This window comes from Oncorhynchus nerka, linkage group LG2 (assembly GCF_034236695.1).
Source record: "Oncorhynchus nerka isolate Pitt River linkage group LG2, Oner_Uvic_2.0, whole genome shotgun sequence".
NCBI lineage: Eukaryota > Metazoa > Chordata > Actinopteri > Salmoniformes > Salmonidae > Oncorhynchus > Oncorhynchus nerka.
The window spans coordinates 96,381,278-96,400,756 of NC_088397.1; the positions used below are offsets into that span (position 1 = coordinate 96,381,278).

Sequence of the window (19,479 nt, forward strand, 5' to 3'; positions counted from 1 at the left end):
TTTTAAAAGTTGAATACACTGATTGTACTGTAAGTCAGTCAGGAGAAAGCAAAGCCTCTCCTAACTAAATGACTCCACTGTAATGTACAACGTTACTGTACAGGGATACTTCTAGGGTATTTGAGAGACTGGGTGACATCCCTGAAGTAACAGAAGCAGAGGACAGTGACTCACGCCCAGTGGGAGAGGTAGGAGAAAGGGCATTGGACAAGGACACGTGACTGGGACTAGAAACATTGGTTACATCCTGGTTCTGACTGGTGGTGGAGGACTGTCTCCGTAGCTGGCCCTGATAGGAGCTGCCGCTCTTGAACGTGTTCACCACATCGATCTGGAGGAGGAGAACACAAGACAGGCCGCTCATAGACAGGTCACACCGACAGGTCAGACAGACAGGACATACAGACAGGTCAGACAAACAGGTCAGACAGACAGGACATACAGACAGGTCAGACAAACAGGTCAGACAGACAGACAGGTCATACAGACAGGTCAGACAAACAGGTCAGACAGACAGACAGGTCAGACAGACAGGTCAGACAGACAAACAGGTCAGACAGACAAACAGGTCAGACAAACAGGTCAGACAGACAGGTCAGACAAACAGGTCAGACAGACAGGTCAGACAGACAGACAGGTCATACAGACAGGTCAGGCAAACAGGTCAGACAGACAGGTCAGACAGACAGACAGGTCATACAGACAGGTCAGACAAACAGGTCAGACATACAGGTCATACAGACAGGTCAGACAAACAGGTCAGACAGACAGGTCAGACAGACAGGTCAGACAGGTCAGACAGACAGATAGACAGACAGACAGGTCAGACAGACAGGTCAGACAAACAGGTCAGGCAGACAGGTCAGACAGACAGGTCAGACAGACAGATAGACAGACAGACAGACATACATACAGGTCATACAGACAGGTCAGACAAACAGGTCAGACAAACAGGTCAGACAGACAGGTCAGACAGACAGGTCAGACAGACAGACAGGTCAGACAGACAGATAGACAGACAGACAGACAGACAGACAGGTCAGACAGACAGGTCAGACAGGTCAGACAGACAGACAGGTCAGACAGACAGATAGACAGACAGACAGACATACAGGTCATACAGACAGGTCAGACAAACAGGTCAGACAGACAGGTCAGACAGACAGGTCAGACAGGTCAGACAGACAGACAGGTCAGACAGACAGATAGACGGACAGGTCAGACAGACAGGTCAGACAGACAGGTCAGACAGACAGGTCAGACAGACAGACAGGTCATACAGACAGGTCAGACAGGTTGACTGAGGCAGCACAGCACTCCCAGGGAACCTGCCGCTCTGACAGGTAGTTTTCGTGTATCACAGTGATAATGGTACTGCCTCAGAGTAATGGGCTTTGATCAGATGAAACCGAGGTGATGCCAACGCAGTGTAGGGCCCAATGTTTGACAGACAGGACATGGTAGTAGGACAGACGGACAGACTAGGCCATGACAAAGCGCATCCCCTGGTCTTAGCCATGGGGAACCTGTCTCTCTGACGTGTACGTGATTGAGACCTCTTAGGGGTCACAAAGATCCTTAAGTATCACAGTGATAACGGGACTGGCTCAATCAGATTAACAGACATGCCATGGTAGTAGGATAGACATGACGGCTATAGACGGCTAGGCTGGGAAAGGAGGATCACCCTCCCTGAGAACATTGTGTTTCCTCTACATAGGTACGTAAAGACCTTATCACAATGAAGGTACTGGCCCATCACAATGAAGGTACTGGCCCAGAGTCATGGAGTCCAGTCGCGAGCAGATTGCGCCAAGGTGATGAAGACTTTGGTTCAAACCCTCCAGACGTCAGTGTCTGGGAAGACAGTGTGCTGCGGTACTGGCGGAGCTTCAGCTGTGGTTCTACAGTAGGTTTCAACTCCAACCCTGTTCCTGGAGAGAAACCCTCCTGTAGGTTTTAACTCCAACCCTGTTCCTGGAGAGATACCTTCCTGTAGGTTTTAACTCCGACCCTGTTCCTGGAGAGAGACCCTCCTGTAGGTTTTAACCCCGACCCTGTTCCTGGAGAGATACCCTCCTGTAGGTTTTAACTCCAACCCTGTTCCTGGAGAGAAACCCTCCTGTAGGTTTTTAACTCCAACCCTGTTCCTAGAGAGCTACCCTCCTGTAGGTTTTAACTCCAACCCGGTTCCTGGAGAGATACCTTCCTGTAGGTTTTAACTCCGACCCTGTTCCTGGAGAGAGACCCTCCTGTAGGTTTTAACTCCGACCCTGTTCCTGGAGAGAGACCCTCCTGTAGGTTTTAACCCCGACCCTGTTCCTGGAGAGATACCCTCCTGTAGGTTTTAACTCCAACCCGGTTCCTGGAGAGCTACCCTCCTGTAGGTTTTAACTCCAACCCTGTTCCTAGAGAGCTACCCTCCTGTAGGTTTTAACTCCAACCCTGTTCCTAGAGAGCTACCCTCCTGTAGGTTTTAACTCCAACCCTGTTCCTAGAGAGCTACCCTCCTATAGGTTTTAACTCCAACCCTGTTCCTAGAGAGCTACCCTCCTGTAGGTTTTAACTCCAACCCTGTTCCTAGAGAGCTACCCTCCTGTAGGTTTTAACTCCAACCCTGTTCCTGGAGAGATACCCTCCTGTAGGTTTTAACTCCAACCCTGTTCCTGGAGAGCTACCCTCCTGTAGGTTTTAACTCCAACCCTGTTCCTAGAGAGCTACCCTCCTGTAGGTTTTAACTCCAACCCTGTTCCTAGAGAGCTACCCTCCTGTAAGTTTTAACTCCAACCCTGTTCCTAGAGAGCTACCCTCCTGTAGGTTTTAACTCCAACCCTGTTCCTGGAGAGCTGTAGTTAAAACCTTCAGGAGGGTTTCTCTCCAGGAACCGGAACAAGATAAACATTTCAGTTCCTAATACTGATCCAAGAGATACTCCAATATTACTACTATAACACACATTTTAATGACGTTCAAGTAACTGCAATATCATCATGCAAACTCACAGTGTAGTCGGTCCATGGAATTTCATGACAATAGTATTTTCTCAATGTACTCTGTACATTTCATTTTACAGTGTTCTCGGTCTGTCCCCTCCCATAGCTGGTCATCGATCTGTCCCCTCCCATAGCTGGTCATTGGTCTGTCCCCTCCCATAGCTGGTCATTGGTCTGTCCCCTCCCATAGCTGGTCATCGGTCTGTCCCCTCCCATAGCTGGTCATCGGTCTGTCCCCTCCCATAGCTGGTCATCGGTCCCACCCCTCCCACAGCTTGTCATCGGTCTGTCCCCTCCTATAGCTGGTCATCGGTCTGTCCCCTCCCATAGCTGGTCATCGATCTGTCCCCTCCCATAGCTGGTCATCGGTCTGTCCCCTCCCATAGCTGGTCATCGATCTGTCCCCTCCCATAGCTGGTCATTGGTCTGTCCCCTCCTATAGCTGGTCATCGGTCTGTCCCCTCCCATAGCTGGTCATTGGTCTGTCCCCTCCCATAGCTGGTCATCGATCTGTCCCCTCCCATAGCTGGTCATTGGTCTGTCCCCTCCTATAGCTGGTGATCGGTCTGTCCCCTCCCATAGCTGGTCATCGGTCTTTCCCCTCCCACAGCTGGTCATCGGTCTGTCCCCTCCCATAGCTGGTCATCGATCTGTCCCCTCCCATAGCTGGTCATCGGTCTGTCCCCTCCCATAGCTGGTCATCGATCTGTCCCCTCCCATAGCTGGTCATCGGTCTGTCCCCTCCCATAGCTGGTCATCGATCTGTCCCCTCCCATAGCTGGTCATCGGTCTGTCTCCTCCTATAGCTGGTCATTGGTCTGTCCCCTCCCATAGCTGGTCATTGGTCTGTCCCCTCCTATAGCTGGTCATCGGTCTGTCCCCTCCCATAGCTGGTCATTGGTCTGTCCCCTCCTATAGCTGGTCATCGGTCTGTCCCCTCCCATAACTGGTCATCGGTCTGTCCCCTCCCATAGCTGGTCATCGGTCTGTCCCCTCCCATAGCTGGTCATTGGTCTGTCCCCTCCCATAACTGGTCATCGATCTGTCCCCTCCCATAGCTGGTCATCGGTCTGTCCCCTCCCATAGCTGGTCATCGGTCCCACCCCTCCCACAGCTTGTCATTGGTCTGTCCCCTCCTATAGCTGGTCATCGGTCTGTCCCCTCCCATAACTGGTCATCGGTCTGTCCCCTCCCATAGCTGGTCATCGGTCTGTCCCCTCCCATAGCTGGTCATTGGTCTGTCCCCTCCCATAACTGGTCATCGATCTGTCCCCTCCCATAGCTGGTCATCGGTCTGTCCCCTCCCATAGCTGGTCATCGGTCCCACCCCTCCCACAGCTTGTCATTGGTCTGTCCCCTCCTATAGCTGGTCATCGGTCTGTCCCCTCCCATAGCTGGTCATTGGTCTGTCCCCTCCCATAGCTGGTCATCGATCTGTCCCCTCCCATAGCTGGTCATTGGTCTGTCCCCTCCTATAGCTGGTCATCGGTCTGTCCCCTCCCATAGCTGGTCATCGGTCTGTCCCCTCCCATAGCTGGTCATCGGTCCCACCCCTCCCACAGCTTGTCATTGGTCTGTCCCCTCCTATAGCTGGTCATCGGTCTGTCCCCTCCCATAGCTGGTCATTGGTCTGTCCCCTCCCATAGCTGGTCATCGATCTGTCCCCTCCTATAGCTGGTCATTGGTCTGTCCCCTCCTATAGCTGGTCATCGATCTGTCCCCTCCCATAGCTGGTCATCGGTCTGTCTCCTCCTATAGCTGGTCATAGGTCTGTCCCCTCCCATAGCTGGTCATCGGTCTGACACCCCCCATGGTTTGTCATTGGTTTATCTTTCCCTCCCACAGCTTGTCATTGGTTCCTCACCTGAGTCTGAATGCGGTTGAGCCCCCTGAACCAGAGGACCTGACCGCGTCGCAGCTCTCTCTCCGCATGGTCGATCTCCTCGTTGTCCTCATTCATGTCCTCGTCCCCAGGCATTTCGTTCTTCTTGGTCAGCTGACCCGCCCCTCGCAGGAACCGCAGCTTGCTGTTAGGGATAGTGGCGATCACCTGGGGGTGGGGGGGGGGAATGGAGGGGGCGGCACAGGGAGGGGGGTACATGATTCTCTCCCAAAGAGAGATTTGATTCTCCAGGTTTTTTCAGAAGGAACTTATTAAAGAACTCAGCGATGTATGAATATATATATGTTTCTTTAATAAAAACATAATACCATTTGTAAGTTTTTGTTTTAAGAGTATGTAGAGGCATGTCAACGTATGTTTAGAGGTATGTCAAGGTGCGTCAAGGTGTGTTTACCTGTCCCCAGACCAACTCTCCTAGACCCAGGAATGTAAAGGTGTGTTTACCTGTCCCCAGACCAACTCTCCTAGACCCAGGAATGTAAAGGTGTGTTTACCTGTCCTCAGACCAACTCTCCTAGACCCAGGTATGTAAAGGTATGTTTACCTGTCCCCAGACCAACTCTCCTAGACCCAGGAATGTAAAGGTGTGTTTACCTGTCCCCAGACCAACTCTCCTAGACCCAGGTATGTAAAGGTGTGTTTACCTGTCCCCAGACCAACTCTCCTAGACCCAGGAATGTAAAGGTATGTTTACCTGTCCCCAGACCAACTCTCCTAGACCCAGGAATGTAAAGGTGTGTTTACCTGTCCTCAGACCAACTCTCCTAGACCCAGGAATGTAAAGGTGTGTTTACCTGTCCCCAGACCAACTCTCCTAGACCCAGGAATGTAAAGGTGTGTTTACCTGTCCCCAGACCAACTCTCCTAGACCCAGGAATGTAAAGGTGTGTTTACCTGTCCCCAGACCAACTCTCCTAGACCCAGGAATGTAAAGGTGTGTTTACCTGTCCCCAGACCAACTCTCCTAGACCCAGGAATGTAAAGGTATGTTTACCTGTCCCCAGACCAACTCTCCTAGACCCAGGAATGTAAAGGTGTGTTTACCTGTCCTCAGACCAACTCTCCTAGACCCAGGAATGTAAAGGTATGTTTACCTGTCCCCAGACCAACTCTCCTAGACCCAGGAATGTAAAGGTATGTTTACCTGTCCCCAGACCAACTCTCCTAGACCCAGGAATGTAAAGGTGTGTTTACCTGTCCCCAGACCAACTCTCCTAGACCCAGGAATGTAAAGGTGTGTTTACCTGTCCCCAGACCAACTCTCCTAGACCCAGGAATGTAAAGGTGTGTTTACCTGTCCCCAGACCAACTCTCCTAGACCCAGGTATGTCAAGGTGTGTTTACCTGTCCCCAGACCAACTCTCCTAGAACCAGGAATGTAAAGGTGTGTTTACCTGTCCCCAGACCAACTCTCCTAGACCCAGGAATGTAAAGGTGTGTTTACCTGTCCCCAGACCAACTCTCCTAGACCCAGGTATGTAAAGGTGTGTTCACCTGTCCCCAGACCAACTCTCCTAGACCCAGGTATGTAAAGGTGTGTTTACCTGTCCCCAAACCAACTCTCCTAGACCCAGGAAGGTGCACCATCCCCACTTTTCCAAATCCAGAGGAGTACAACTGAACGGCTTCCCTCCAAACTGCACGATCACAATCTGTAAACACACAGATAGGAATCTGTATTATGAAACTGCATGATACCTCACAACGTACACACATCCTACCTGGATTGGCAAAGGTTCCTACCTGGATTGGCGAAGGTTCCTACCTGGAATGGCAAAGGCTGCTACCTGGATGGCGAAGCTTCCTACCTGGATGGCAAAGGTTTCTACCTGGATGGCAAAGGTTCCTACCTGGATTGCAAAGGTTCCTACCTGGATGGCAAAGGTTCCTACCTGGATGGCAAAGGTTCCTATCTGGATGGCAAAGGTTCCTACCTGGATGGCAAAGGTTCCTACCTGGATGGCAAAGGTTCCTATCTGGATGGCAAAGGATCCTACCTGGATGGCAAAGCGCCCTATCTGGATGGCAAAGGATCCTACCTGGATGGCAAAGCTTCCTACCTGGATGGCAAAGGTTCCTACCTGGATGGCAAAGGTTCCTACCTGGATGGCAAAGGTTCCTACCTGGATGGCAAAGGTTGCTACCTGGATGGCAAAGGTTCCTACCTGGATGGCAAAGGTTCCTACCTGGATGGCAAAGGTCCCTACCTGGATGGCAAAGGCTCCTACCTGGATGGCAAAGGCTCCTACCTGGATGGCAAAGGTACCTATCTGGATGGCAAAGGTTCCTACCTGGATGGCAAAGGTTCCTACCTGGATGGCAAAGGTCCCTATCTGGATGGCAAAGGTTCATATCTGGATGGCAAAGGTTCCTACCTGGATGGCGAATGTTCCAAAGACGATGGAACAGAAGATGGGGTTCCTGAAGATTCCGTCGAAGACGTTCCTCTCTCCGTGGATCTTCCTAGCGTTGATCTCGTTGAAAAGCTGCATGAGGACGAAGGTGTTGAAAATGATGGTGTAGTGTTCTGACGGAGGGGAGTGGAGTGGAGCGTGACGACCGCTGTCTATGTCAAATATCTGCTCACCTGAGAGACAGAGAGAGAGATATCGTCTTGTTGATGTCAAAGAACTCACCTATCACTCCCATTGATTTGGAGCTAGAGGTGGCTAAAGTTATCTGATGTTTGTCTGTGTAAAGAAACATGAACCACGTATTACAGTTTCTCATGACTCATAGACCAGTTTTACGGAGAGGAACCATCTAACATCAAGTTGTAAAATCCTGAACTCCCCCCCCCCTTTAATAAAACCAAGATGTTTTAACCACAACAATGCTAGCCAGGAAGACAGTACACTTTAATGACGTACCAACTGTGGCCAAAGGATGGCCTAGCAGTCTTGAGACGCTATTTCAGCTATCTTTTCACTCTTTATCCATTGAACAACAAATAGGAGAGGACTTCAAAAAGAAAGAACCCCTTTACCGACGAACAGCAGGGAGAAGATGATGACCAGCTGATAGATGCCGTGTCCCAGGATGTTCTTGGTCATGGTGCTGGAGATCAGTGGTTTGTTCCGTCCGTACGGCTTCCTCATCAGCAGGGCCTCGGTGGGGGGCTCCGTCGCCAGCGCCAAGGACGCAAAGGTGTCCATTATCAAGTTCACCCACAGCATCTGGACCGCCTTCAGGGACTACAGATAACATTAGAGAATGGTTAAACATTAGAGACTGATGACAACTGGACTGTCGTCAGGGAGAATCCTACAGGGAACACACAGGGTGGTTAGGGAACACACAGGGTGGTTAACATTAGAGACTACAGATGAAACAACTGGACTGTCGTCAGGGGAGAATCCTACAGGGAACACACAGGGTGGTTAAAACATTAGAGACTACAGATGAAACAACTGGACTGTCGTCAGGGGAGATTCCTACAGGGAACACACAGGGTGGTTAAAACATTAGAGACTACAGATGAAACAACTGGACTGTCGTCAGGGGAGAATCCTACAGGGAACACACAGGGTGGTTAAAACATTAGAGACTACAGATGAAACAACTGGACTGTCGTCAGGGGAGAATCCTACAGGGAACACACAGGGTGGTTAAAACATTAGAGACTACAGATGAAACAACTGGACTGTCGTCAGGGGAGAATCCTACAGGGAACACACAGGGTGGTTAACATTAGAGACTACAGATGAAACAACTGGACTGTCGTCAGGGGAGAATCCTACAGGGAACACACAGGGTGGTTAACATTAGAGACTACAGATGAAACAACTGGACTGTCGTCAGAAACAACTGGACTGTCCTACAGGGAACACACAGGGTGGTTAACATTAGAGACTACAGATGAGAATCCTACAGGGAACACACAGGGTGGTTAACATTAGAGACTACAGATGAAACAACTGGACTGTCGTCAGGGGAGAATCCTACAGGGAACACACAGGGTGGTTAACATTAGAGACTACAGATGAAACAACTGGACTGTCGTCAGGGAGAATCCTACAGGGAACACACAGGGTGGTTAACATTAGAGACTACAGATGAAACAACTGGACTGTCGTCAGGGGAGAATCCTACAGGGAACACACAGGGTGGTTAACATTAGAGACTACAGATGAAACAACTGGACTGTCGGAACACAGGGAGAGAATCCTAATCCTAGGGAACACACAGGGTGGTTAACATTAGAGACTACAGATGAAACAACTGGACTGTCGTCCTAGGGGAGAACTCAGATGAAACAACTGGACTGTCGTCACAGGGAACACACAGGGTGGTTAAAAACATTAGAGACTACAGATGAAACAACTGGACTGTCGTCAGGGGAGAATCCTACAGGGAACACACAGGGTGGTTAGACTACAGATGAAACAACTGGACTGTCGTCAGGGAGAATCCTACAGGGAACACACAGGGTGGTTAACATTAGAGACTACAGATGAAACAACTGGACTGTCGTCAGGGGAGAATCCTACAGGGAACACACAGGGTGGTTAAAACATTAGAGACTACAGATGAAACAACTGGACTGTCGTCAGGGGAGAATCCTACAGGGAACACACAGGGTGGTTAACATTAGAGACTACAGATGAAACAACTGGACTGTCGTCAGGGGAGAATCCTACAGGGAACACACAGGGTGGTTAAAACATTAGAGACTACAGATGAAACAACTGGACTGTCGTCAGGGGAGAATCCTAGGGGAGAATTAGAGACTACAGATGAAACAACTGAACACACAGGGTGGTTAACATTAGAGACTACAGATGAAACAACTGGACTGTCGTCAGGGAGAATCCTACAGGGAACACACAGGGTGGTTAACATTAGAGACTACAGATGAAACAACTGGACTGTCGTCAGGGAGAATCCTACAGGGAACACACAGGGTGGTTAACATTAGAGACTACAGATGAAACAACTGGACTGTCGTCAGGGGAGAATCCTACAGGGAACACACAGGGTGGTTAACATTAGAGACTACAGATGAAACAACTGGACTGTCGTCAGGGAGAATCCTACAGGGAACACACAGGGTGGTTAACATTAGAGACTACAGATGAAACAACTGGACTGTCGTCAGGGGAGAATCCTACAGGGAACACACAGGGTGGTTAACATTAGAGACTACAGATGAAACAACTGGACTGTCGTCAGGGGAGAATCCTACAGGGAACACACAGGGTGGTTAACATTAGAGACTACAGATGAAACAACTGGACTGTGGTTAACATTAGAGACTACAGATGAAACAACTGGACTGAGGGAGAATCCTACAGGGAACACACAGGTGGTGGTTAAACTGGCTGGGAGAATCCTCTGAATAGAGACTATGAAACAACTTTAAGAATCTCCAGGGAACCACAGGGTGTTCCTGGAGACTACAGATGAAACAACTGGACTGTCGTCAGGTTTTAACTTAGAGACCAGATGAAACCCTGTTCCTAGAGAGCTACCAGATCCTGTAGGTTTTAACTTAGAGACCAACCTGGACTGTCGTCCTAGGGAACACACAGGGTGGTTAACATTAGAGACTACAGATGAAACAACTCCTGTAGGTTTTAACTTAGAGACTACAACCCTGTTCCTAGAGAACTCCTACAGGGGAAATCCTACAGGGAACAAAAACATTAGAGACTACAGATGAAACAACTGGACTGTCGTCAGGGGAGAATCCTACAGGGAACACAGGTGGTTAACTACCCTCCTGGGAGGTTTTAACTTAGAGACTACAGACCAACTGTGTCGGAGGGAGAATCCTACAGGGAACACCTGGGTGGTTTTAGAGACTCCAGATGAAACAACTGGACTGTTCCTGGAGAGAACACACCCTCCTGTCCTAGGTTTTAACTCCAACTGGACTGTTCCTGGAGAATCCCACACAGGGTGGTTTTAGACTCCAACCCTGTTCAGAGATACCCTCCTGGGTGGTTAACATTAGAGAACTACAGATGAAACAACTGGTTCCTGGAGAATCCTATAGGGAACACACAGGGTGGTTTTAGAGACTACAGATGAAACAACTGTTCCTGGAGAGAACCCTCCTGGGAACACACAGGTTTTAACATTAGAGACTACAGATGAAACAACCTGTTCCTGGAGAATCCTACCACACAGGGTGGTTAACATTAGAGACTACAGATGTTTCGTCAACTCCAACCCAGGGTGGTTAACTGGACTACAGAGAAACAACTACCCTCCTGTAGGTTTTAACTCCAAGGGAACCCAGGGTGTTAACATTAGAGACTACAGATGAAACAACTGGACTCCTGGGAACATTAGAGACTACAGGTTTTAACTACAGATGAAACAACTGGACTGTTCCTGGAGAATCCTACAAACCCTCCTGGTGGTTAACATTAGAGACTACAGATGAAACAACTGGACTGTCGTCCTGGAACACACAGGGTGGTTAACATTAAACCAACTGGACTGTCGTCAGGGAGAATCCTGGGTGGTTAAAACATTAGAGTTGAAACAACTGGACTGTCGTCAAGACTACAAACAACACACAGGGTGGTTAACTGTTCCTGGAGAATCCTACAGGGACCCTCCTGGGTGGTTTTAGAGACTACAATGAAACCTGGACTGTTCCTCAGGGGAGAATCCTACAGGGAACACTGGGTGGTTAACATTAGACTCCAGACCCTGTTCCTGGAGAATCTACCCTCCTGTAGGTTTTAGAGACTACAGATGAAACATGTTCCTGGAGAGAATCCTACCACACAGGGTCCTGATGAAACAACTGGTTTAAACTCCAACCCAGGGTGTTAAAACATGAGAGATGAAACAACTGGACTGTCGTCTCCTGGGAACAGGTTTTAACATTAGAGACTACAGATGAAACAACTGTTCCTGGGAGAATCCTACAGGGAACACCAGGGTGGTTAACCTGAAACAACTGGTTTTAACTCCAACCCTGTTCCATTAGAGACTACAGATGAAACCCTCCTGGAACACACAGGGTTTAACATTAGAGACTACAGATGAAACAACTGTGTCCTGGAGAGAATCCTCCAGGAACACACAGGTTTAAACATTAGAGACTACAGATGAAACCTGTTCCTAGGGAGAATCCTACCCACAGGGTCCTTAGAGACTACAGATGAAACAACTGGACTGTCGTCAAGAATCCTACAGGGAACCACAGGGTGTTCATTAGAGACTACAGATGAAACAACTGGACTGTCGTCAGGGAGAATCCTGGGAACACACAGGTTTTAACATTAGAGACTACAGATGAAACAACTGGACTTCCTGGAGAGAATCCTACAGGGAACACACAGGGTGGTTAACATTAGAGACTACAGATGAAACAACTGGACTTTCAAGAATCCAACACACAGGGTGTTCCTTAGAGACTACAGATGAAACAACTGGACTGTCCTCCTACAGATGAAACAACTGGACTGTCTAGGGAACACACAGGGTGGTTAAAACATTAGAGACTTGGACTGTCGTCAGGAATCCTACAGGGAACACACAGGGTTAACTCTACAGACCCTGTTCCTCAGAGAATCCCAGGGAACACCAGGGTGGTTAACATTAGAGACTACAATGAAACAACTGTTCCTGGAGAGAATACCTCACAGAAACAACTTTTAACTCACACAGGGTGGTTAACATTAGAGACTACAGATGAAACAACTGGACTGTCTGTTCCACACAGGGTGGTTAAAACATTAGAGACTACAGATGAAACAACTGGACTGTCTCAGGGGAGAATCCTAGGTTTTAACATTAGAGACTACAGATGAAACAACTGGACTGTCCTCAGGGAGAATCCTACCACACAGGGTGGTTTTAGAGACTACAGATGAAACAACTGGACTTCCTGGAGAGATACCCTCCAGGGTAGGTTTTAGAGACTACAGATGAAACAACTGTTCCTGGAGAATCCTACAGAAACCAGGGTGGTTAACATTAGAGACTACAGATGAAACAACTGGTTTTCAAGAATCCTACAGGGAACACCAGGGTGTTAACTGAGACTACAGATGAAACAACTGGACTGTCGTCAGGGAGAATCCTACAGGTTTAAACTCCAGACCCTGTTCCTGGAGAGAATCCTACAGGGAACACACAGGACTGTGGTTTTAACTACAGATGAAACAACTGTTCCTGGGAGAATCCTACAGGGAACACCAGGGTGGTTTTAGAGACTACAGATGAAACAACTGGACTGTCGTCAGTTCAGGGAACACACAGGTGGTTAACATTAGAGACTACAGATGAAACAACTGGACTGTCGTCAGTTTTAACCTCCAACCATGTTCCTGAGACTACAGATGAAACAACTCCTGTCCTAGGTTTAAACTTAGAGACCAGATGAAACAACTGGACTGTCGTCAGGGGAGAATCCTACAGGGAACACACAGGGTGGTTAACATTAGAGACTACTACAGGGAACACACAGGGTGGTTAACATTAGAGACTACAGATGAAACAACTGGACTGTCGTCAGGGGAGAATCCTCCAGGGAACACACAGGTTTTAACATTAGAGACCAGATGAAACAACTGGACCTGTTCCTGGAGAAAACATTAGAACTACCCTCCCTACAGGGAACACACAGGTGGTTAACATTAGAGACTACAGATGAAACAACTGTTCCTGGGAGAATCCTAAGGGAACCTCCAGGGTGGTTTTAACTTAGAGACTACAGATGAAACAACTGTTCCTGGGGAGAATCCTACAGGGAACACCAGGGTGGTTTACAACTACAGATGAAACAACCTGTTCCTGGGGAGAATCCTACCACCAGGGTGGTTTTAGAGACTACAGATGAAACAACTGGACTGTTCCCTGGAACACACAGGGTGGTTAACATTAGAGACTACAGATGAAACAACTCCTCCTACAGGGAACACACAGGGTGGTTAACATTAGAGACTACAGATGAAACAACTGGACTGTCGTCAGGTTTTAACATTAGAGACTACAGATGAAACAACCTGGACTGTCGTCAGGGAGAATCCTACAGGGAACACACAGGGTGGTTAACATTAGAGACTACAGATGAAACAACTGGACTGTTCCTCAGGGGAGAATCCTACAGGGAACACACAGGGTGGTTAACATTAGAGACTACAGATGAAACAACTTTCCTACAGGGAACACACAGGGTGGTTAAAACATTAGAGACTCCTGTCGTCAGGGGACCCACAGGGTGGTTAACATTAGAGACTACAGATGAAACAACTGGACTGTCCTCCTGAGACTACAGATGAAACAACTGGACTGTCGTCAGGGGAGAATCCTACAGGTGGTTAAAACATTAGAGACTACAACAACTGGACTGTCGTCCTGGAGAATCCTACCACACAGGGTGGTTAACATTAGAGACTCCAGATGAAACAACTGGACTGTTCAGGGAGAATCCTACAGGGAACACACAGGGTGGTTAAAACATTAGAGACTACAGATGAAACAACTGGACTGTTCCTGGAGAATCCTACAGGGAACACAGGGTGGTTAACATTAGAGACTACAGATGTTTTCAACTCCACAGGGAACATTACACTGTTCCTGGAGAGATGATCCTGGGAACACACAGGGTTTAACATTAGAGACTACAGATGAAACAACTGGACTTCGTCAGGGAGAATCCTACAGGGAACACCAGGGTGGTTAACATTAGAGACTACAGATGAAACAACTGGACTTTAGAATCCTACAGGGAACACCAGGGTGGTTAACATTAGAGACTACAGATGAAACAACTGGACTGTCGTCAGGGGAGAATCCTACAGGGAACACACAGGGTGGTTAAAACATTAGAGACTACAGATGAAACAACTGGACTGTCCTCAGAGAATCCTACAGGAACCTGGTTAAAACCTGATGAAACAAGTTGTTCAGGGAGAATCCTACAGGGAACCACAGGGTGGTTAACATTAGAGAGACCAGGGAGAATCCTACAGGGAACACACAGGGTGGTTAACATTAGAGACTACAATGAAACAACTGGACTGTCGTCAGGGAGAATCCTACAGGGAACACACAGGGTGGTTAACATTAGAGACTACAGATGAAACAACTGGACTGTCGTCAGGGAGAATCCTACAGGGAACCCAGGGTGGTTAACATTAGAGACTACAGATGAAACAACTGGACTGTCTCCTGGGAACACACAGGGTGGTTAACATTAGAGACTACAGATGAAACAACTGGACTGTCGTGGAGAGAATCCTACAGGGAACACTCATTAGAGACTACAGATGAAACAACTGGTTTAACACACAGGGTGGTTAAACATTAGAGACTACAGATGAAACAACTGGACTGTCCTCAGGGGAGAATCCTACAGGGAACACCAGGGTGGTTAACATTAGAGACTACAGATGAAACAACTGGACTGTCGTCAGGGAGAAACCCTACAGGAACACACACAGGGTGGTTAACATTAGAGACTACAGATGAAACAACTGGACTGTTCAGGGAGAATCCTACAGGGAACACCAGGGTGGTTAACATTAGAGACTACAGATGAAACAACTGGACTGTTCAGGGGAGAATCCAACAGGGAACACACAGGGTGTTAACTTAGAGACTACAGATGAAACAACTGGACTGTCGTCAGGGGAGAATCCTACTGGGAACACACAGGGTGGTTTTAACTACAAATGTGTCCTGGAGAGATACCCTCCATTAGTAGATGAAACAACTGGACTGTCGTCAGGGAGAATCCTACAGGACCACAGGGTGGTTAACATTAGAGACTACAGATGAAACAACTGGACTGTCAGGGGAGAATCCTTTTAAAACATTAGAGACCAACCAACTGTTCCTGGGAGAATCCTACCCAGGGTCATTAGAGACTGATGAAACAACTGGTTTCAGGGGAACTCCAAACACACAGGGTGTTCCTGGAGATGAAACAACTGGACTGTCCTCCTGTAGGTTTTAACTTAGAGACTACAGATGAAACAACCTGTTCCTGGAGAATCCTACAGGGAACCCTCCTGTGGTTTTAGAGACTCCAACCCTGTTCCTGGAGAGAATCCTCCTGGGTGGTTTTAGAGAACTACAGATGAAACCTGTTCCTGGAGAGATACCACACCTGGGTGGTTTTAGAGACTACAGATGAAACCTGGACTGTTCCTAGAGGGAACACACAGGGTGGTTAAAGGCTACCCTCCTGTACTTTTTAACTCCAACCCTGTTCCTAGAGAGATACCCTCCTGTAGGTTTTAACTCCAACCCTGTTCCTGGAGAGATACCCTCCTGTAGGTTTTAACTCCAACCCTGTTCCTGTTCCTGGGTTTTAAAACCCTGTTCCTGAGATACCCTCCTGTAGGTTTTAACTCCAACCCTGTTCCTGGAGAGATACCTCCTGTAGGTTTTAACTCCAACCCTGTTCCTGGAGAGATACCCTCCTGTAGGTTTTAACTCCAACCCTGTTCCTGGAGAGATACCCTCCTGTAGGTTTTAACTCCAACCCTGTTCCTGGAGAGATGACCCTCCTGTAGGTTTTAACTCCAACCCTGTTCCTGGAGAGAACCCTCCTGTAGGTTTTAACTCCAACCCTGTTCCTGGAGAGTAGGTTTAAACCCTGTTCCTGGAGAGATACCTCCTGGTTTTAACTCAACCCTGTTCCTGGAGAGATGACCCTCCTGTAGGTTTTAACTCCAACCCTGTTCCTGGAGAGCTACCCTCCTGTAGGTTTTAACTCCAACCCTGTTCCTGGAGAGATACCCTCCTGTAGGTTTAAACTCCAACCCTGTTCCTGGAGAGATACCCTCCTGTAGGTTTTAACTCCAACCCTGTTCCTGGAGAGAAACCCTCCTGTAGGTTTTAACTCCAACCCTGTTCCTGGAGAGAAACCCTCCTGTAGGTTTTAACTCCAACCCTGTTCCTGGAGAGATACCCTCCTGTAGGTTTAAACTCCAACCCTGTTCCTGGAGAGATACCCTCCTGTAGGTTTTAACTCCAACCCTGTTCCTGGAGAGATACCCTCCTGTAGGTTTTAACTCCAACCCTGTTCCTGGAGAGATAAACAACTCCTGTAGGTTTTACCCTGTTCCTGTAGGTTTTAACTCCAACCCTGTTCCTGGAGAGATACCCTCCTGTAGGTTTTAACTCCAACCCTGTTCCTAGAGAGCTACCCTCCTGTAGGTTTTAACTCCAACCCTGTTCCTGGAGAGCTACCCTCCTGTAGGTTTAAACTCCAACCATGTTCCTGGAGAGCTACCCTCCTGTAGGTTTAAACTCCAACCCTGTTCCTGGAGAGATACCCTCCTGTAGGTTTTAACTCCAACCCTGTTCCTGGAGAGATACCCTCCTGTAGGTTTTAACTCCAACCCTGTTCCTAGAGATACCCTCCTGTAGGTTTTAACTCCAACCCTGTTCCTGGAGAGATACCCTCCTGTAGGTTTTAACTCCAACCCTGTTCCTGGAGAGAAACCCTCCTGTAGGTTTTAACTCCAACCCTGTTCCTGGAGAGAAACCCTCCTGTAGGTTTAAACTCCAACCCTGTTCCTGGAGAGATACCCTCCTGTAGGTTTTAACTCCAACCCTGTTCCTGGAGAGATACCCTCCTGTAGGTTTTAACTCCAACCCTGTTCCTGGAGAGCTACCCTCCTGTAGGTTTTAACTCCAACCATGTTCCTGGAGAGATACCCTCCTGTAGGTTTAAACTCCAACCCTGTTCCTGGAGAGATACCCTCCTGTAGGTTTTAACTCCAACCCTGTTCCTGGAGAGAAACCCTCCTGTAGGTTTTAACTCCAACCCTGTTCCTGGAGAGAAACCCTCCTGTAGGTTTTAACTCCAACCCTGTTCCTGGAGAGATACCCTCCTGTAGGTTTAAACTCCAACCCTGTTCCTGGAGAGATACCCTCCTGTAGGTTTTAACTCCAACCCTGTTCCTGGAGAGCTACCCTCCTGTAGGTTTTAACTCCAACCCTGTTCCTGGAGAGCTACCCTCCTGTAGGTTTTAACTCCAACCCTGTTCCTGGAGAGATACCCTCCTGTAGGTTTTAACTCCAACCCTGTTCCTAGAGAGCTACCCTCCTGTAGGTTTTAACTCCAACCCTGTTCCTGGAGAGCTACCCTCCTGTAGGTTTAAACTCCAACCATGTTCCTGGAGAGCTACCCTCCTGTAGGTTTTAACTCCAACCCTGTTCCTGGAGAGATACCCTCCTGTAGGTTTTAACTCCAACTGTAATTTACCTGATTGATTATTAGAGGCAGGTGTGCAAGATGAGGGTTGGAGTTAAAACCTACAGGAGGGTAAACTAACTACATCTACTAACTATATATACATCTACTAACTATATATACTAACTACATCTACTAACTATATATACTAACTATATATACTAACTACATCTACTAACTATATATACTAACTATATATACTAACTATATATACTAACTACATCTACTAACTATATATACTAACTATATATACTAACTACATCTACTAACTCTATATACTAACTCTATATACTAACTATATATACTAACTATATATACTATCTACATCTACTAACTATATATACTAACTATATATACTAACTACATCTACTAACTATATATACTAACTCTATATACTAACTATATATACTAACTATATATACTAACTACATCTACTAACTATATATACTAACTCTATATACTAACTATATATACTAACTACATCTACTATCTACTAACTATATATACTAACTATATATACTAACTATATATACTAACTACATCTACTAACTATATATACTAACTATATATACTAACTACATCTACTAACTATATATACTAACTATATATACTAACTATACTAACTATCTACTAACTATATATACTAACTACATCTACTAACTATATATACTAACTATATCTACTAACTATACTATACTAACTATATATACTAACTATATATACTAACTATATATACTAACTACATCTACTAACTATATATACTAACTACATCTAACTAACTAACTATATACTAACTACTATCTACTAACTATATATACTAACTATATATACTAACTACATCTACTAACTATATATACTAACTATATACTAACTAACTAACTATATACTAACTATATATACTAACTATATATCTAACTATATATACTAACTACATATACTAACTATATATACTAACTACATCTACTATCTACATCTACTAACTATATATACTAACTACATCTACTAACTATATATACTAACTATATATACTAACTACATCTACTAACTCTATCTACTAACTATATATACTAACTATATATACTATCTACATCTACATCTACAAACTATATATACTAACTATATATACTAACTATATATACTAACTATATATACTAACTATATATACTATCTACATCTACTATCTACATCTACTATCTACATCTACATCTACATCTACTAACTATATATACTAACTATATATACTAACTATATATACTAACTATATATATACTAACTATATATACTAACTATATATACTAACTATATATACTAACTATACATATACTAACTATATATATACTAACTATATATACTAACTATATATACTAACTATATATACTAACTATATATATACTAACTATATATACTAA

General features: G+C 46.5%; 1 protein-coding gene across 1 annotated transcript in view; it reads right to left on the reverse strand.

Annotated features, from left to right (window-relative positions):
* Positions 1-19,479, reverse strand: part of LOC115124942 (plasma membrane calcium-transporting ATPase 2) — a 274,814-nt gene continuing 255,335 nt past the window's right edge. Inside the window, exons 19-23 of the mRNA XM_065004521.1 lie at positions 7,883-8,081; positions 7,272-7,483; positions 6,441-6,548; positions 4,858-5,043; positions 1-331 (exon numbers count right to left, since the gene is read on the reverse strand). Of these exons, the coding sequence (XP_064860593.1) occupies positions 65-331; positions 4,858-5,043; positions 6,441-6,548; positions 7,272-7,483; positions 7,883-8,081 (972 nt within the window). The 3' untranslated portion in view covers positions 1-64. The remainder of the gene's footprint in view (positions 332-4,857; positions 5,044-6,440; positions 6,549-7,271; positions 7,484-7,882; positions 8,082-19,479) is intronic.